The sequence below is a fragment of the Manis javanica genome, chromosome 15 (genome assembly GCF_040802235.1).
Source record: "Manis javanica isolate MJ-LG chromosome 15, MJ_LKY, whole genome shotgun sequence".
Lineage (NCBI taxonomy): Eukaryota > Metazoa > Chordata > Mammalia > Pholidota > Manidae > Manis > Manis javanica.
In genome coordinates, this window is record NC_133170.1 from 56042583 (window position 1) to 56063391 (window position 20809).

The window sequence follows — 20809 nt, forward strand, 5'->3', positions numbered from 1 at the left end:
ACCCTGGTGTAGACAGAAAACCCAAAATAATATATACTAAAATCACTAGAAACTTTAGCAAGGTGACCAGCTACAAAATCAAAATAGAGAAATCAATTTCATTTCTATGCATCAGCAACAAAGGTAGAAATTTGAACTTAAAAAGAAAAATACTGTTGATGGACACTGAGGGCATTACGCTAAGTGAAATAAGTCACCAAAAGACAAATACCGACCTCACTTCTATGTGAAAATAAAAAAAAATAAAAAATAAAACCAAGCTCAAAGATAAAGAGAACAGATTGGTGGTTGTCAGAGGTGGGGTGGGGCAGGGAACAGGCTTGAAATGGGTAAAGGGAGTCAAAATGTACAAAGTTGCAGTTATAAAATTAAAAGGTCATGCAGATATAAGGTACAGCATGGCAGCTATATAGTTAATAATACTGCATGGCATATTTGAAAGTAGCTAAGAGAGTAGATATTAAAAGTTCACATTACAAGAAAAAAATCTTTATATATGGTGATAGATGGAACTAGACTTACTGTGATCATTTCACAATATATACACATAAAGAATCATGTTATACAACTTAAACTTATGTTAAATGTATGTTAATTGTATCTCAAAAAAAACTTTACATGAATCTACAGATAGATGAATCTAAAGAACCTATAGATGAATTTGGGGAGAACTTCCATCTTTGTATTGTCTTTCTATCTAGGAATGTACGTGAACTTATTCCTTTTAATATTTCTTTCACAAAGTTTTATAATTTCCAAAAAAACTACATTTAATAGTAATAAGTATTTTGAGATACTGAGAAATGAACCAAACAAAACAAAGTGAAAAACTTTTTGGGGAAAAATAAATTTTAATGTGACATTAAAGAATACTAAAATAACTGGAAAATATTCCATGTTCATGGACAGGAAGACCCAGTATCACAAAGATGACCAGTCTTCCCAAAGTAATACAATAATAATAAGCCTCCAATAGGTTTCTTGTAAAACTCTGACACATGATAAAAAAGTGATTTAAAACAATTCAATAATGTCCTAAAATTCAACAAAATGCTGAGATAATGGGTTATCTAGTATAAAAAAGAAGGTATTTCCTTACCAAATACTGAAACTTACAGTAGACATTCTGATTCTCATGGGAAAATGGTAGGCATCCAATTTCAAACAAAATGCTCAAGAGCAAAAAAAGCAAAAATGACAGCACATACTTATAATACAACTAAGAGAAGATAAATAACACTTCAGACTTCAATTTACAAGTAAATGGGGAAGCATGAACATCCAAGACCAGCAGTAACAACTGCAGAGTCCTCAAGAGAAAAATCAGAGGCAATCAATTAGAATAGAGGATCCTGGTAGTGGTGAACACAGATATGAACTAAAGTATCCCCCCAGCACTTAGAAGGTAGAGGTAACCCTTGGAAGCATGGTGGATAAAGGAAAGGGAAAAAGAAAATAAGGGCTCCACTGAAACAAGATGGTATCACAATATCAGAAGTAGAAAAGCCCCCCACATATCATTCAGTAAAGAAAACAGGCTGTATTTCACTGTATCAACAGAAGAGGGCATTCCTGAATTAAGAAACAGCAAATTTTTCTTCCTGGCCCCACAGAATAACTTGTTACAAAAAACATTCTTAGGACATTTGAGGAAACTTGAATATAGAATGGAAGTGCTTAAAAAGAGGTAAGTATATAGTTTAAGAATAACTTACAGAAAATAAAAGGGCTAGAGGAACAAGTTAACATCACAAAGTGGAAAAAAGGGAACCCTTATACACTGCTAGTAGGAATGTAAATTGGTATAGTCACTACAGAAAAAAAATACTATTTAGGTTTCTCAAAAAACTAAACAGAAATACCATACGACCCAGTAATTCCACTTCTGGAAATTTAAACCAAGAAAACAAAATAACTAATTTCAAAAGATATATACACTTAATGATTACTGCAGCATCATTTACAATAACCAAGATATGGAAGCAACCTTAGTATCCAATAATAGATAAATGGATAAAGACGTGGTACATATATATAATGGAATATTACTCAGATATAAAAAAAGAATGAAATCCAGCCATTTGTGACAATATGGACAGAACTAGAGGGTATTAGGCTAAAATAAGTCAGATGGAAAGACAAATTCCACATGACTTCACTTGCATGTGGAATCTAAAAAACACAACAAATGAACAAACAAAACAAACAGACTCAAACACAGAGAACAGACTAGTGGTTGTCAGAGGGGAGGCGGATATGGGCACAAGTGAAAGGGCTAGAGAGATACAAACTTTCAACTATAAAATAAATTGTATATGGGGATGAAAGAACAGCAGAGAGCATACAGCCAATAATTTATTATAGTATCTCTGTGACAGGTGGTAACTACACTTACTGTGGTGAACATTCAGTAATGTATATATAATTGTTGAATCACTATGTTGTATATGTGAAACCAATATAATATTGTATATCAACTATATTTCAATTAAAATTAAGTTAAAAAAATCACAAAGAATTCAGACAAATCCAGAACATGAGACAATCCAAAAGATAACTAGCCTAGATTCTTCAAAAAAAGATCAGTAGCTTGAAATAAAAATTGGTAAGGGGATTGTTTTATACATAACTTCACGAAATTTTCTGTATATAATAATGGTATTAAGGTTATAATGAAGCATACCTTTAAGTCTGAGAAGGTGCATATTAAATATTTATCACCAAAATGTCAATATCTACAATTTAGTTTCCAAATGTTGAGTTACAAAAAAAGAATATTGTGTGAGAGTATAATCTATATATAGAGAGTTAAACTACATATGGCAAAATGCTAGTATTAAATCTAAGCGGTGAGTGTTCACTGTATGTCACTCTGCTGTATGCTCAAAATTTTTCATAATAAAAAGTTTGGGAGACCACTGTGAAGCCTGAGTATATACAGACAAATAGATCAGGAAAAATGGAAGGAAATTATAGAAACTAACCAAAAGATACAGAGTAGTATCTCAATTCAATGATGTAAACAATGTTTTATTTAATTGCATGGATGTTAGCTGGCCATGTATAAGGAAGAATATAAACTGAAATGCATATGCTGTCAACCTATAAACCTATATAAATTCCAGATATACTGAACAAACTAAATGCAAAATAATTAATGTTTTAGAATCAATTAGACTGCCTGTATAACCTTGTGACTGGACAATAGTCCTTCTTATTCAAGACAGGAAATTTAGAACTCAAAAGAAAAAGGACAGATATTTGACCTACCACAATGAAAAATTTTAAATCTTGATGTAAAAATGCCACAGACAAAGGAGAGACTGAGAAAATATTTGTAACTTTTAACAAAAGAATGAAAGGTCTAATATTTTTTAAATTACAAACTGATGAGAAGACAAAACAATAAAAAGATTGGCAAGTGATAACAACATGTAACTCACTGAAGAGCATCTGATAATTCCTATTAATGGATTTAAATATTCTGAACTTCACTAGAATATAAACTCCAGGAGGGCAGTCTTTGTTTCTGCTCACTGACATATCCGAGAAATTATGGACGTAGAGGCACAATGAAGCTTTCAATAAATATCTGCTAGCTGTAGGCCAGATGGATAGGTAGATGGAAAATGCAAATTTAAAAAAGCATCATTTTTCCCCAATCAAAATGGCAAAAATTAATGAGGCTGTTATATGCAATGCTGGAGAGGTAAAATGTCTACTACAACTAAATACACACACAACCTTTAATTGAGCAATTTCATTTAGAGGAATCTATTCAACAGATAGAAGCACTAGAATGTCAACATTCATCAATACATGGAGATTTTTATAATGGCATAAAGTTGTAAGCAACCTGAATGACAGTGCAGAGGAATAATTTAGTAAGTCATGGTAAATCAATAATTGTGGAATACCGTACAGCTACTGCAAGGATACAATAGCTTGCTTTCTTGATTTTGAAGGATGGGAGGATGTTTTGTGAAAGAAGCAAGTTAAAAGTGTTTACTAGTATGTTTGAGGTGGCAAAAATAAAGTCTCATCTTGAGTACCTACAAAAACGGACATGGAGTAGGATGGGAAGGGTACATACCAAATGTTAACACTGACTACCTAAGAGTAGTGGGATTACAGAGCCAAGGCATTACTAAAGATTTTTTTTTCAAACATCAGTCTATTACTTGACTTAAAAGCGAGGGTGCCTTTTATATTTTAAAAAAATTAAATTATGTGTTTCAATTCTTTTCATTAGTAAGAAACACATAAATTGGTTCTAAAAAAGAAAAATGACAAGTTAATGAAAAAATTAAATTTACAAGATGACCATCATAGAAATGCTAATTTAGCTATATTATATGTGATAAATAGAAGTCCGAAACTGTAGTTATTACAAACTTCTGCTTTATATGGAGCAAGAGTTATCAAGTCTAACTAATGAAAAATTCCTCACACATGGGATCAATCAATTACCTACCTGTATGCGACTATAAATTATCTAACACCTAAATCTCAGTCTAAAAGTATAGGTAAAAGTATAGAAGGACCAAAATGCTAACAATATTAACACTGGTTGGTAGACTAATGAGCATGCACAGATATTATAATTATTTTGTAAGTTTAAAACCTTGAACATGCCATATATCTCCTCAGAGCCTAACATGAAGCCGTGCACATAGTAGGTTCTTTATACAGCTGTGGATAAAGACAGGAACTTCTCCATGGAGAGACTGGGTCTTCAGTTTGCTCATTAATTTCAATCAACATAGTTTGGCTGATATGGAGAAGACAAGTAATGACTCTATAGCATCTTACTACACTGATGGACAGTGACTGCAATGAAATGTGGGGAGGAACTTGATAATACAGGTGAATGTTGAAACCACAACGTTGTTCATGTGAAACCTTTATAAGACTGTATATCAATGATACCTTAATAAAAAAAAAGAAACAGTTTAACATTTATATTATTTTCCCTCTTAATCATTCTGGCTGCCTCAAAATATAACCTTGCACAATAAAATTTCTTTATTACAAAGTTTTGCTCAAGAGGTACGGAGGTCAAAGAATATAACTATAGCAAAACATGTATATTCTTACACACTGTAAACAATTAGGTAATTTATTGATTTACATTTAAAATAACTTATTTGTTAATTACTTGAATCATATTACCTTAAAACTAAAGCTAAGATAGAAGCAAGGCATCTTATGATGAGTAGTTAGTAACGAGAGAGTCAGAGCACTTTAAGATAGTAGAGTGGAGACTGGCCAATCTCTGAATAGTGTTTTGCTATCTGGCATAAAAATAAGAAAATATTTATCACATGCAGAGTTAGTTAGGCCCTGGACAGTGGGCCAAGCACTGGGTTCTCATTTCATCTCTGCTAGTAACTGTCTGATCCTGGATACGTCATTTAACTCTCTGAGGCTCAGTCTCTTCATCTGAATCAGGGTCAGATCATTTTTAAGACCCTTCAGGGCTAAAATTTTCTGGATTTCGTATCTCCCCTGTCATAAAAGGAACAGAGGAAGAAAACAAACAAAACAAAACACACACATCGAAAATAATTTGGTTTTATATAAAGTTCAAAAACACAAAATTGAGGTTTATCAGTTAAAAATTTGGATTCCAAGATTAAACAACAAATTCTGTGAGATTTGTTTTGTTAAATATATACTGTTTCTCATTATCTTTATTTATTTAAAAGAAAAAATAACCTTGTTTGCATGAGAGGAAAAAATGAGGATGATTAGCATAATTTGTGGAAAATAGATATGTGGACATTGGTAACAAAACCTCAGGTCAGACATTAGTGAAGTAAAACAAATGTAAAATATCCTGTAAGATGAGTAAAGTACTACTGAATTTGAAAAGATGGTAATTACCTAATTATAAGAATTGAAAGTTAAAACCATTTCAAAGTAATCTTTAATATTAGAAGAAATAGTAGAGAGAAAATACTCTACTTAAGTGAGCAAAAGAGAACAAGAGAATCTTGAGAATTGATGACCTGCCTCATGGTATGTTTCAATGATTACACAGAAGCTTCAGTGCCAAACCACTAACCCCAAAATCCAGCACAAAAATTATAAACAATAACATCATCATCTAATTCAATCTTTACTTTTTAAAAAGAAAAGCAGTCAAAATAATTGGTGCAGGAATGGGGATATGATAACTCAGAAAATAAAGTTTAAAAAGGCAATCTCAACAAGAAAATACAACAAGCATCTCTACTAACAATGAAAAAATTTTAAGTTTACACATTTCTCGGTATTCTAATTTGCTGGGGATCATACTAGCTGAGGTTTAAAATGATTGACTTACAGTCATGAAACCACGAAACTCTTAGAAGAGAACATAGGCAAACATCTCCTGAATATAAGCATGAGCAACTTCCTCTTGAACCCATCTCCTCAAGAAAGGGAAACAAAAGCAAAAATGAACTCATGGGACTACATCAAACTAAAAAGTTTCTGTATGGCAAAGGACATCATCAACAAAACAAAAAGGCATCCTTCAGTATGGGAGAATATATTTGTAAATGACAATTCCAACAAGGGATTAACATCCAAAATATATAAAGAACTTAGATGCCTCAACACCCAAAAAGCAAATAACCCGATTAACAAATGGGCAGAGGATATGAAGAAACAGTTCTCCAAAGAAGAAATTCAGATGGCCAACAGACACACGAAAAGATGCTCCACAACACTAATCATCAGCGAAATGCAAATTAAAACCACAATGAAATATCACCTCACACTAGTAAGGATGGCCAGCATCAAAAAGACTAAGAACAACAAATGCTGGTGAGGATGTGGACAAAGAGGAACCCTCCTACACTGCTGGTGGGAATGTAAGCTAGTTCAACCATTGTGGAAAGCAATATGGAGGTTCCTCAAAAAACTAAAAATAGAAATACCATTTGACCCCGGTATCCCACTCCTTGGAATATACCCAAAGAATACAACTTCTCAGATTCAAAGAGACATATGCACCCTTATGTTTATTGCAGCACTTTCTACAATAGCCAAGATATAGAAGCAACCTAAGTGTCCATCTGTAGATGAATGAATAAAGAAGATGTGGTACATATATACAATGGAATACTATTCAGCCATAAGAAGGAAACAAATCCTACCATTTGCAACAACATGGATGGAGCTGGAGGACATTATCCTCAGTGAAATAAGCCAGGCAGAGAAAGACCAATGCCAAATGATTCCCCTAATTTGTGGAGTATAACAATGAAGCAAAACTGAAGGAACAAAATGGCAGCAGACTCAGAGACTCTAAGAATGAACTAGTGGTTACCAAAGGGGAGGGGTGTTGGAGGGTGGGTGGGGAGGGAGGGAGAAGGTGACTGAGGGGTATTATGTTTAGTAGATATGGTGTGGGGGATCACGGGGAGAACAGTGTATCACAGAGAAGGAACATAGTGGATCTCTGGCATCTTGCTGCACTGATGGACAGTGACTGCATTGGGGTATGGGTGGGGACTTGATAATATGAGTAAATGTAGTGACCACATTGTTTTTTCATGTGAAACCTTCATAAGAGTGTATATCAATCATATCTTAATAAAAAATTTTAAAAAATAATTGATTTACAGACTAAAAAGTAGTGATCATTACTGTAGATTATAATCTCAGAGCTACCAGATATACAAGAATCCTTATTTACCCAGTGAGATTAGTGTTGGCAGCAACGCAGCTAAGTGAATTCTGTGTTTTGACCATTTACTAGATGTGTGGCCCAGTACAAAAAGTTTACTCAACTTCTCCAAACTGTAGTTTGCTCATGAGTAAAGCTGGGAAAATAAAGTACCTAACTCAGGGGTTTTGGGGGTTAAATGACAGAATATACATAAGAACACTGAAGAATTAAAAAAAAAAATTATTACCTAACATACTATAGAAATATGTCAGGTATCTTTAGGTACTCCTACCTACCATATTCCTTTAAATAGAAACTAATCAGACCTATCTGTTTCTTAATACACCTAGGAGTAGCAAATAAAATGTCTGGACTGAATCACTATCACTCCACATAAAGTTATGAGAAAGAGAAAGTACAGTCCAGAAGACAGAATAGTTACAGAGACAGGGCAATCCTCAAATACTTGAAAGTATCTTGTTAACAAATAATTCATCTTCCCTGCTAAAAACTACAAGGAGGCAGATTTTAATGAAATATAAAAATAATTAATTTATCCAGAATTGAAATGGGCTTATAACCTTTCTGGAGGACACTATGCCAAACTGAAAGAACATGAGAAATCTCTGCATGTTTTGATTCAGTAAACTTAAGAAATTTTTTCCAAGGAAATAGTTTAAGATGTGCTGAAAGATACACATAAAAGGATGATGGCACAGTTTCTAAAAGCAGAAAATACTGAATGCAGCCTAGGTGTTATTTACCCACAGTTTTCAATTAATAACGTAAGACAATGAGAAAATGCTCAGGGTGAAATATTAGTACAAAATTTAAAAAGTGGTATATGTAACTACATAGTGAATGGTAACAATTATGACTTCCCCCTAAGAAAATATCTGTATGTGTAAAAATAATTGTAAAAGTAATTATAAATATAATTGGGACAAAGTACATCTTAATCTATCAGTTGATTATATCTACATGGGTAGTGGTTTACAAGTGATTTTTGTTCTGAATTTTAATCCATGAACACATGTTACTTTAATCAGATGCTGAATAATCACATATCAGGAATATTACAAAAGGATTGCTATAACAAAATAACAAATTGAACATGACTCCAATAGTTCCTTCTAACTCAAAGATTCTACAACTTAAGAAAACTTTCTACAACAAATTTAAAAATCAGTAAGCCCCTGCCAAGAACAGAAAATCTTAATTTAAATTTCCAAATAAGGACTGACAGCCAAGAATGGCATTAACTTCTGAAGCAATACCAATATCCTCTGGCTTGTAGCTCTATTCTTAGATGGAAAATTCGGCAGTGAACCTAAATGAGCTATGGCAAACAAAAGCACAAAAAACTGCAGAATGAATCCGCAAATGCCAAAAGAAGGAGGAGGGAGAGGAAGGAATGAAGGTCTCTTACTTATTTTTATCACAAGGGTCACTGCCTAGATGGATGCTATAATCTATATTAGTGATGAATGGCTACAATCATGAACTCTACCTAACATTTTCATATCTGGTAGGACTACAAACCAGAGAAGGGGGTGGCATTAAAGAAGTCTGTTTCTTTAAAAAGAATATCTGATTTTATCAATTTAACATCAGAATTAAGTGACCTTTGATAGGTAAACTACAATCTCAGTTTTCATCAAAGAAAGTAAAACATGAAAAACAGAGTTAATTATTAATCACTGGCTCAGATTCATAAAATGTTAAATATTATCACCATGCATTTCAAATATTAATCCATTTTAAGTCAAATTTGAGTTTCTTGAAACAATGATAAAAAACATTAAAAAACTCTTAACTCAAAATCAAAAAAAAAATTCCCCTGGTAGCCACTTGTTACAAAGGGAAGAAATCATAGAATTTCATATACTATTTATCAGAGATAGACAGAAAGTATCATGTAATAAGATATGACAACTAATATTTGGATGAGAATATACTCCTATAATCACAAAACCAAAAGAAAATAATTAAAATACTAAAGTGTAAATTACTCAAAACATTCAGAGACATCAGTAGGATATTTCTATTTCACAGCATTTTACTTATCTATTTATGTATATGCATATAAATATATATGCTTATATATACATATATAAGTGTATATATACATATACCGTCTTTTTTGCTAGTTATATGACACACTAAAGACAGTTAAAATGAAACATTTATGACAGTTTTCCTATAGAGATTACCATGACTTAGAAAATGTTTGGTTGTATAGAAATATCAAGAGAACACAACTTAAAAACACCTATGCAAAATATAGTTTATTTTTCTTTCCTTTGTTTTTTATGAAATAACTATATACAAAAAAAAGGGAAAAAACAAAAATTCTGAAGACCATTATTTTCCCACCAGGTATAATAAAGAAGGAAAAATCTGTTTTCCCAAATTATAACAAAAACACAAATGTATTGAAAAGAAAGAAAGAAAAAAGGAAAGAAAAAGAGTATGAAACTACTCTCCTTTTAGCCTTAAATATTTTCCCTTATTCTTAACGGGATTCATTCTATCATAAAGACCCAGCAGAGACTAGCACCTGAGAAGTACTCCTGGCCTTCTAATTACTATATGTAATTGTATATACTATGTATATATTATATAACTGCATAAACCTGTTTTTATCCCACTTATTACTATCTAACCCAGGAACCATCTTTGAGGCAATTTTTCCAGACCACCACCCATTTCCTATTGTGACAAATGATTCGATACTCAGTTATCTTCAATCATTTTTTCTGTGTTGGAGTACTGAAGACTATTTAGATGAATGTATAGAAATGTCACATAAATCAGTATTTCTTTAACAGCGACAGCACCTGAAAATTAATAGGCAAATTGTGAAAAACCTGCTCTTCCCTCAAAACCAAAAAACAAAAACCCAACCCCCCCCAAAAAATTCCCTTAAAGATCTCCCTTTAAAAATGGCATCTGAAAAATGATTACTCTCAAGACAATAATAATTCATATATGTTATGACAGGAAACAGCAATATACAATTATAAACATTTTCAAAAAGCACATTCTTCTCTCTGTTGCAACATTCTCTCCAGATCTGCAATCGTGCTGCAGTCATGAATAAACATATTGCTCTGAAGTTCTAAGAATGTGTGGCTATATCAAGGGCATGAAGCATGCACATCAGATTTTTACTGGATTTACATTACCTCCAACCTTAGGGCCACCTGCTGAACCAGGCTTCCTTGCACTGTTAACAGGATTTCCGGATGTTTTAGGTGCAGGAACCTTGAAGGCTGAAGCAGCTGATGATGGCCTATTTCCATCCACCGATTCTTCATCATCAAAGCTTTTATCTGCACAAAGCATTAGAATAATGTATTTTAAGAGAACTATGCTTTGCTCCATTTCCTGTAAGACTCAAAAATCAAATAAAGCTGTATATAAATTCATTACTTTGTGAGATATATAATACAAAATAAAGCTCCTTTGAATAAGCATTTATATGTTGGCTAACACTATATAAAATAACCCAGTGTGATTTAAGGTTAGATTGCATTATTGTATTTCCAACTATATACATATTAAGTCAAAATGTAAAACCAAATATATTAACTCTAAAGATAAGTTAAAAAGCCTTTTTCATTTTTTTGCTATTCATATAAGCATTTTCTGCCAGCTCCTCCCATAGTGCATCTTCCAGCACACCCTGCCTTATTCCTTATGCCCAGATTCTGCAACTTACAATCACAGATCCGTTTGCAAATCAGTCGCCTCATTCCTCTGAAAGCTCTTAATTTCCCTCACCCTAGGACGCTCCCAATAGTTCACATGGCCAAATACAGCAGATTCGATACTAATCAAAGATTCTCTCAAAAATAGACAGAAACAACCACAGAACCATCAGTGAGGTTTGTGCCGGCATTTTTCTTTCTCTTCCCTTCCCTAGGTACTGTAACAGCCAATCAGCTAAAAGGTGACATCATCTTATGGCAGCTACTGCCAGATGAAAAGGTAAAAATTCTCCATGTATTAAAAAAATTCTCTATGCAGCTGCAATCATTCTTTACAAAAATTTCAAAGCCATTCAGTACTAAAGGTTTATAAACCTAAATTTGTTTTCTCCTATTTAACTCCCATGAAAATTTTACAGATAGGAAATGAGGTTTTATGCAATATTCGTTCTGCTGGGGTGCTATTGCATCAGTAAAACATGGACTATCACAGTGCTCATTACTGTGTACAATTAATTAACTGTGATCTTACAATTAGCTGTTTATTTAGGCCATAGACACCAAACTGAACGATTTGTTCTCATAAATGACCCTAAGATATTCTACAAAGCTCCTTTTGGAATATTTATGAATGATGGCCACACTAGTATCATTTCCTTGTATAAAATGAAACCCTCCCTCTCCTCTTCCCCCCACATCACAAGATACATGCATTTTTCTCGCCTGAGAAACCGGTCTTCTCTAGGACCCCGCACAGACAAATCACAGCGAACAAGATGGGCGAGGCCGAGAAGCTGCTTCACACAGGCTTCAGCTCCATGACAAACCCTTCCTACACATATTCTCAAATCAACTAGAATTAAATCATCCCTACATTGGGATACTCTGAGTCCAACTATTAAATATATTTTAAAGAAAATACTCCAGACAAGTGTTATGACTGTTATATTTATTGGAAAAACTAAGAATTGAATAGACCTAATATAAAGCCACATTCCATTTCAGCAAGTGCTTTTCTTAAACAGCACAATTTTTTCAAGCACCTTCTAGTTAAAAAAAGGTTTTCCTTTTTAGCATAAAATTATTAGGAAGCGAGTTGGAATCAATTAAAACTTATGCTTTATATAGACTGTTCTGCTAAAAAAACACTAGTATAATTCCAAATAAACTTTTTTGCTACCACCATGTAAAATCAACGTAGCTGAGAGCAGACACACAAATTTACAGGAAGATAGGTACTGAAACAGTTGAGAAGCCGTAAGTTCCCATGGAAACAGTGTTCTCTTCTCCACACACACACACATGACTTGAAAAGAGTACATTTCTCCATAATTAAAAAAAATTAACTCTTAACATTCTCAAATTACTGGAAAACTAATTTTTACCTTTTTATCAAAGTAAGGCAGAGAAAAGTATACAAAACATAATTATACAGTTCAACACATTTTCACAAAATGAACATGCCAATATAACCAGTCTCCAGACCAACAGATCATTACCAGCGTCCTGTAAGCATCATCACTGACACCCCAAAGTCATTATTTTCCATCAAAGCTAACTGGTCTTGCCTTCTAACACTGTCGTTTTTACCCATTTTTGAACTTTATATAAAAGGAATCATATAATTTGTACTCTGGTACCTAGCTTTTCACTCAATATAATCTTTGGAAGATTCATTTTCATTGCCTATAGTTTTCTAGTATATGAATGTACCATGATTTATTAATATCCATTCTACTGTTGATGCACATTTGAGTTGTTGCCAGTTTGAAATTATTTAAATTAAAAATAGGGGTAAACAAAGTTATAACTCTCTGCATTATTGTGGAAGTAGTAAACACAGTAGTTTATTTTAGATTGTAGTATGTCAAAGATGCATATGTATTGTAATGCTGGGGCAGTGGAACTCAAAATTTGTTCCTGGACCAGCAGATACCAGAAATGGCAATTTGTTAGAAAGGCACATTTTCAGATACCAGCCCAAATCTATTGAATCAGAAATTCTGAAATTGGTGGGCCAAGCAAACTGTGTGTTAACGAGCCCTTTTAGTGATTGTGATGCATGATCAAATTTAAGAACCACTGCCCTACAGCAGAAGTTGGCAAATTTTTTCTACAAAGAGCTATATAGTAAATATCTTAGGCTTTTCAAACCATACATTCATGTAGTCTCTCTGTGCAACGCCAGTGATATATGTTATGTAAATGAATGAGTGTGACTATGTTTCAATAAAATTTTATGTACAAAAATAGAAGGACAGCTAGATTTGGCCTGCAAGCAATAGTTTGCCAATCCCTGCTCTAGAGTAACCATTAAAGTAAAGGTACATATTAACAAACTAGTAAGAGAAAAATAAAATAAAAATTTAATTAACTGAAAAGCAGGAGAGGAGACAAAAATAAATCAATAAAACAAGTGCATAAAATAGAAATAAAAGGTAAGGTGGCAAAAATAAAATCAAATATATCAGTAAGTGAACTAAATATTCTGAGTGAAAGACCAAGACTAAATTTAAAAAAATATGTTGCTTAAATGAGATAAAAGTTTATATATAGGGTCACATAAATGTTAAAAGTGACCTAGAAAGCTAGACCAGACCATGGTAAACACCAACCAAAAGAAAGTTGGTGTAGTTACATTAATTTTAAACAAACCTGCTTGAAGAAGCATTACTAGAGATAGAGAGTTTTAATAATAATAAAGGGGTTAATCTAATAGGGAAATATCAGAACCCTAAATTTTTATACCCCCAGTAACACAGCTTCAAATACATAAAGCAAAAAATGGAAACTATAAAGAAAAATAGACAAATCTACAGAGGGAAATAAATGTTTACATACTTCCAATAAACTTGTACCTTTTTGACCCTAAGCTGAAAGAATGCATAAACTAAGTCATCATCACAGCTCTCTGTATAAATGTTTTGTAATTTATACAGGTTATAAATATTCTAGGCTTAAAAATAGCTTCTGAAGATGTGGTACATATACACAATGGAATATTACTTAGCCATAAGAAGAAAAGAAATCCTACCATTTGCAACAACATGGATGGAGCTAGAGGGAACTATGCTCAGTGAAATAAGCCAGGCGGAGAAAGACAAGTACCAAATGATTTCACTCATCTGTGGAGTATAAGAACAAAGAAAAAACTGAAGGAAAAAAACAACAGCAGAATCACAGAACCCAAGAATGGACTAGCAGTTACCAAAGGGAAAGGGACTGGGGAGGATGGGTGGGAAGGGAGGTATAAGGGGGGGAAAAAGAAAGGGGGCATTACAATTAGCATGTATAATGTGGGTGGAGGCATGGGGAGGGCTGTGCAACACAGAGAAGACAAGTAGTGATTCTACAGCATCTTAATAAGCTGATGGACAGTGACTGTAATGGGGGTTGTGGGGGGGACTTGGTGAAGGGGGGAATCTAGTAAACATAATGTTCCTCATGTAACTGTTGATTAATGATACCAAAAAAAAAATAGCTTCTTACTTAACTATAAAATATCAGAACAAATCAGTTATATTTCTTCCTAGCACCTATCACTTCCTAAAATAATAGGCATTTTTATGAGAAAACTAGAAACTGGACTGGGAGTGGGCAGGAACTTTGTCTTGTTTATGCTATAACCCCAATACCTAGAACGATCCCAGGAAAATTGTCATAGCTAACTCTTCTTCCTGAATCTCATCCATCCTTTGTACCCCTAGAGTTTATTTTCAACATAATGAGCTGAACAAAGTCACATCACATCACTGCTCAAAATCCTGCTAGGACTCCATTAAAACACCTTCCAGGGCACTAAGATCTGTGAGATCTGAGATACCATGTAGGTCTCTCCAATTTCATCTCCTACTGGGTCTCCATCTTTCTCTCCAATCCAGCCCCACCAATCACCTTGCTGCAACTCATATCAGGGCCTCTGCACTTGTTCCCTTTGCCTAGAATGTTCTTCCCCTCCACAGCCAAACTGTTTACTTGCCTTCTTCATGCCTTTATTCATCTATCATGTTCTCAGTAAGGTCTTCTCTGGATACTAAAATTATAGACTTTCCAAAATTCTGACACTACTGACCTAGTCCACCTCCCTCTTATTTCTCTCCCTAGCAATTACCATCTATACATTTTACTTATTTCATGTATTATCTGCTTCCTTCCACTGAAATGTATTATCTACAGGGTGAAAACTTTTGTCTATTTTGCCCACTGTCAAATCTCCAACATGAGGAACAATACTCAGAATGGCACATTTCATACGTCCCTAGAGTCCCTCTACAGAGATCCCTACAAAGACTTACAGTCTCCAGTAAAACCATTACTAGGTTATTTGAAATAAAACTCTGAAGGCAAAAAACTATAAACACTTGATGAAAGAATACAAAAAAAGTTCTTAAAAACAATATCTGATAAAATAGTAAGAAATACAACGACAAACTGGTACTTTTGAACTTCTATTCTAAAGGCCTTGTGGGGCAATGGGAAAAAATTTAAAACCCACATAAGATGCCGACCTTAAGGGGAGACTCTTCCCACTGACAACTATACTTTCAGGGGTAAAATGAATCATCAGTAAGCACTTATCTTCTCACAGTCTTTTATTCTTTTCAAACTTTTCTCAAAAGAGAGCAGCAACAGAGAAGTAAATCAAAAGGAGTATTTCATTAAGGTCAACTGCTTGGATGGCTGACACATTCAAGCCCTTAAACTCAGTAAGCTTACACTCCCAACAGCCAAGGCAAATGCATAATTTTCCTGGACAGAAATCTCTGGCCTCACACACTCTACACAAATAATTTTCCAAAGGTCACTCGACATGACAGGAAACAAGACACCATGAGCAAGAATAAATAGAAAGAAATAGGCAATTAAGAACAGATCCACTTTAAATCCTAGCAGTATCAAGAACAGACTACATAATACCTACACTTGGCAGCTTTACTAGGCAAACTTAAAAATAACTTCAAGGATCAAAAAATTATAAAAGTGACACAATTTTTTAAAAAACAACCAGAGATCATCTAGAAATAAAAATACAGTAACTGAAATTTAAATGCAGTTGGCAGGCATAAGATTAGATACAGATCAAGAGGTCATTAGTAAATGAAGGTAAATTGGTAAAAAATCACCTAAGATATATATATATATATATACACACACACATATATATATAGTAGGTGCTTTAATATTTACTGAACAAACAAACAAAAAAGGATCAAATATAGAAAGCAATCTATAAATCATGATTATGTTGAAGCCTCTGTTCTCACTTCAATATTTCAAAAAGACAATACTATGGTGCAGAAACTGAACAAGATGAACATATTAAAAACTATAGAAACTAATAAAGTGATCAGGCTGCAGTGGTTACATGTATGATGGAGATGGTAAAGGAGAGAAAATGGAGGACAGAAGTTGATAAGAATGAGAGGAGGAGGAAAAGGAGGGGGAGAAGGGAAAGGAAGAAGAGACGGTGACAGAAGGGAGGAAATGGACACAGGAGGAGAAGCAGGGAGAGATGGCTGAAAGGAAATGGAGAAAGGGAGGAGGAGGAGGAGATGGAAATAGAGGTGGAAGAAATGAAGGAGGGCAAAGGCTGAGAAAGAGAATAAGAGAAGGGAAGGGGCAGGGACAGGTAAAAAAAAAAAAAAGGCGGGGAGGAATAAAAGAAGCCCAAATAGGGATAAAGCTTTACTTTTGTTGCCTTTACATGCAGTTGGAAACTGTTCTCAGCAAGCATCAAGATCTCACAGGTCTACAATCCCTCAACTGTATGCCTGTGAGCCAAAAGGCTCTAAAAGTCCAGCTTTAGTTTTTTTCTTTTATAATTTACTTAGTGGCAAAATTTGAACTGATTTGAAGTCAGTCTTATGGCAAAACATAGTGGGAACGGACATGAGGCTATATATTATCTTAATTTCATTCACTGTGAATTTGCATACCTTTAACTGCAAAAATATTAATGTGCTTGATTACTAAGTGCAATCCCAGACCCAGCTGGACTTGTTATATATGGTGCATGACCATATTACTTTTCTAAAATCTGGCATACCCTGAATTCCAAAACACAACTCGTCCCCAAAGTTTCAGATAAGAAAAGTAAATTTATGTTAACATGGTCAAATCCCTTCCCTTTTCTCTTTTCCCCTTCGAAGTAAAGCCATATATTCAAATGGCTACTCAAACTTTCCACTTCACTTTTATGGGTACATGTATTCTAAAACCTGAAATTTCTGCTTCTGAATTAATATAAAAGATGAAAAACTGCTCCATCTTACATGGCGAACAAAAAAGCAAGCCAAAACTTTATATATGTTACATTAAAAAAATTTTTTATATGTGTGGCTTTTCTTCAGTGAACCAGTTCAGTAAGAACTCACAACACTATAGATTTTTATGCACAAAATATACTGTTTCACATTAAGTAGTTTCTTATACCAAAGTTCCTCTTTCACTTGAAACTATATACTTCCTTATTCTAATTAAAACAATGAGCAGCAGGCCTTTGGATTTCTGAACTGTTTTATACTCTTGCATATCTAGCAATGACCTCGGTCTTATTTAACAGCTATGTTAGCGACTGAGATTAGAAAACAATAATCCCTATAAGGTACTGTACCATAGGTGACTAAAAAATAAAGTTAGTTGTCTACCCTCCCATTCTTTTACAATAGGATACTCTCCTTGTCTTTCCTCTGACCTCACAGGTCCCTCTAGTTCAGTCTCTTACCTCCTTTACCAACCACTACATGTTGAATATCCTCCTCCTCTCTTGACTCCACACTTTCTAAATGCCCTCATCTATTCTCAACAGTTCCACATATTTTCGATATTGTGACAACTCTCAAATGTTCGTCTTGAGCCTAGACAATCTCTGAATTCCAGATGTGTATGTTTAACTGCCCTCCTAAACACCCTCCCCCCCATGGATAGCAGCTCAAAGGCATCACTAACATGACACTGGAAAACCTAACATTACCTCCAAACCTGTTCTAAGTCTTCCTCCATCCCAGTGAATGACATCACCATCTACTCAGCTGCTCAAGCACACAATGTAGGATCCCCATTCCAAGTTCATCTCTGCTCTGCATCGATCATCTACCAAGCATTATTCTTGCTGCCAGTCACTACAAGTTCTGTCTCAAGTCCCCCTATTTCTCTTTACCTCTACTGCCACTCCTAATCTGAAACCAGAACAGTATCATCTCTGTCATCTACAACAACTTAATTGGTCTCCTTGTTTCCATTCCTGACCTTCCAAACAAGGAAATAGACAATGTAGTCCTCTAAAAAAAGTAATCTGGACCAATGGCTGCTGAAACTGTTATGTGAAAGGCTGATAACACCTAAACCCACTGTTCAATATCAGTATCATGAAGAAAGACAATGAAGCACTGCATGCCTTTTAACAAAAATACACAATACTACCTACAAAAACTTATACCAAAAAACTCCCCCAAACAAATAAAAAATCAGACCTGATTCTGCTCAAGCCTTTAGCAGAATTTTCTATTTTCAGGAAATATGAGGGATATAAAAACATTAAAAAAACAAAAACATATAACTATCATGGCAACTCAATCAGCAAAATCTAGTACATGGGAAGACTTTACTTGGCAAGTTTTTTTTTCCTTCAACAAATAAATGGCAAGAAGGGAGAGAGATTAACTGCTATAGAGTAGAGCCTTAAGAGAGGGAGAAACCAATTACAATGGTGAGCCTTTCTGAATCCTAACCCAATTAGTACCACAATTGTCTTTTTAAAAGATGGCTTACTTTATGTCTCTGAGTGCATGTGCACATGTGCACACACACACACACACACACAGCCAGCCCAGAGCGATAGTGCAACCACTAGAAGATAGGTATACAGATGAATAAAGATTGGCTACGTATTGATAATTTCTTGAAGCTATATAATGGATAGGAATGGAGGTTTGTCACAATATTCTGAGTATGTCTGAAATTTTCCTTAAAAAAGTTATAATTTGAATCACTCCGATCATTAAAATACTTCAATGGATCCCCAATACAACCATAAGCAACTTAAGAGCAATGAAAATGAGACGGGGCAAAGACCATGTGAAACCAGCGCCTAAAAGATGGCAACAAATTCTTATAGATGCCAATAAAAAGCATAGAAAGCTTTTGAAGAATTAGTACCACATTAAAGCTGCAACTCAGAATCTTTTTCAGAAGCAGACTGAAAGAGCAGAGAGAACAGATCTGCCTTGTAGAATGACAGAGAAGTGTCAATCTGCAAGCCAGCAAGTACATGAATGATTAGCAAGCAACAACTAAAAGTCTATGGAATGACTTAACCATTAATCTCTTCCCACCTCCAACTTAGGGAGCTCAATATTTACATACAAGTGTGTGCTTGTGTGCTTACACATATGCATGTATATATACACACGCAGAAGATTCTGTAAAAATGGAACCACCAGGAAAGGAAGAAGAAAATTTTTTGAAACCACTTGAACTTTTGTTTGTCAAAATCAAAATTTAATAGACTGGGTGGAAAAGTCAAGGAAATCTCCCAGAATACGGAGTAAAAGAGCAAAACATCAAAGTTAAGTGAGACAAAACCAAAAGACACAGCATATCAACCCAGGAGGTTCAACATATGATGAGTAACAATTCCATAAGGAAAGGCTAAAGCTAATAAAGAGGAGTAATGTACCAAAATAATGATGGAGGAAGGTTTCCCAGAGATAGAATATCATAAGAGAAAAATTTCAGTGAAATGATTAGAACTCAAAAATCTAGGTGCTCCAAAATAAAATGGCCAAATTTTATTATTTACATAAAGATGCTGTGTTCTCAGCAACACAGTTAATTTTAAATAGTTAACTATTTTATTTATAAAAAATACAAGTCCATTCCAGAGTTTAAAAGACACCAAGAAATCTGATAAAGTCTCTTTAAAATTTCTAGGTAGGTATTAAACCACTAGTTAAAAACATATTTAAAAACATTTACCATTTCTTTAAAGGGGCCCTTTGAAAAGTCAAGACCTTCAAAATAGTTCAATGAAGTAAAAGGACGAATGCAATTTAAACCATTATTTGGAATTAAAACTAAATAACATATTTCATGATAACAATATTAAATTAAGTGAGTATAATAATAAAATTTAGAACCTTTGTAAAACCTAGTCATTTCAGGCAATTAAATATTCATGACATCTACAGGTTGGTTGAAACAACCGTCAACATGTACAAAGAAAAGATACAAACCTTTTCTTGGAGATTCAGCCTCATTAGCAACACCCAGTTTGTTAATATGTTGCTATTGGTGTCCAGCATCTTGTACCCAGATGGGTAAACTGGTCTGTTTCAAGAAGGCTAAGATTTTTCCATCTGAGCACCCACTACATATACTGCCTATATTGCTGCCAAATGCAATATATTTGTCCCTTGTACTTTACTTTTTCTTGTAC

General features: G+C 34.1%; 1 protein-coding gene across 44 annotated transcripts in view; it reads right to left on the bottom strand.

Annotated features, from left to right (window-relative positions):
- The window catches only part of CLASP2 (cytoplasmic linker associated protein 2), a 205343-nt gene that overhangs the window by 125858 nt on the left and 58676 nt on the right, over nt 1–20809 (bottom strand). For 32 of the 44 annotated variants that reach the window (XR_012125822.1, XM_073223506.1, XM_073223522.1 and 29 more), the window contains one exon: nt 10849–10995. Coding sequence is in view for 43 of the 44 variants with exons in the window: in XM_073223506.1 (XP_073079607.1) it covers nt 10849–10995 (147 nt within the window). In the remaining variant the exon portion in view is untranslated. Of the gene's footprint in view, nt 1–10848; nt 10996–11384; nt 11604–14407; nt 14499–20809 lie in introns of those variants that run through there. The other 12 variants (XM_073223533.1, XM_073223531.1, XM_073223536.1 and 9 more) reach the window with 6 other exon arrangements.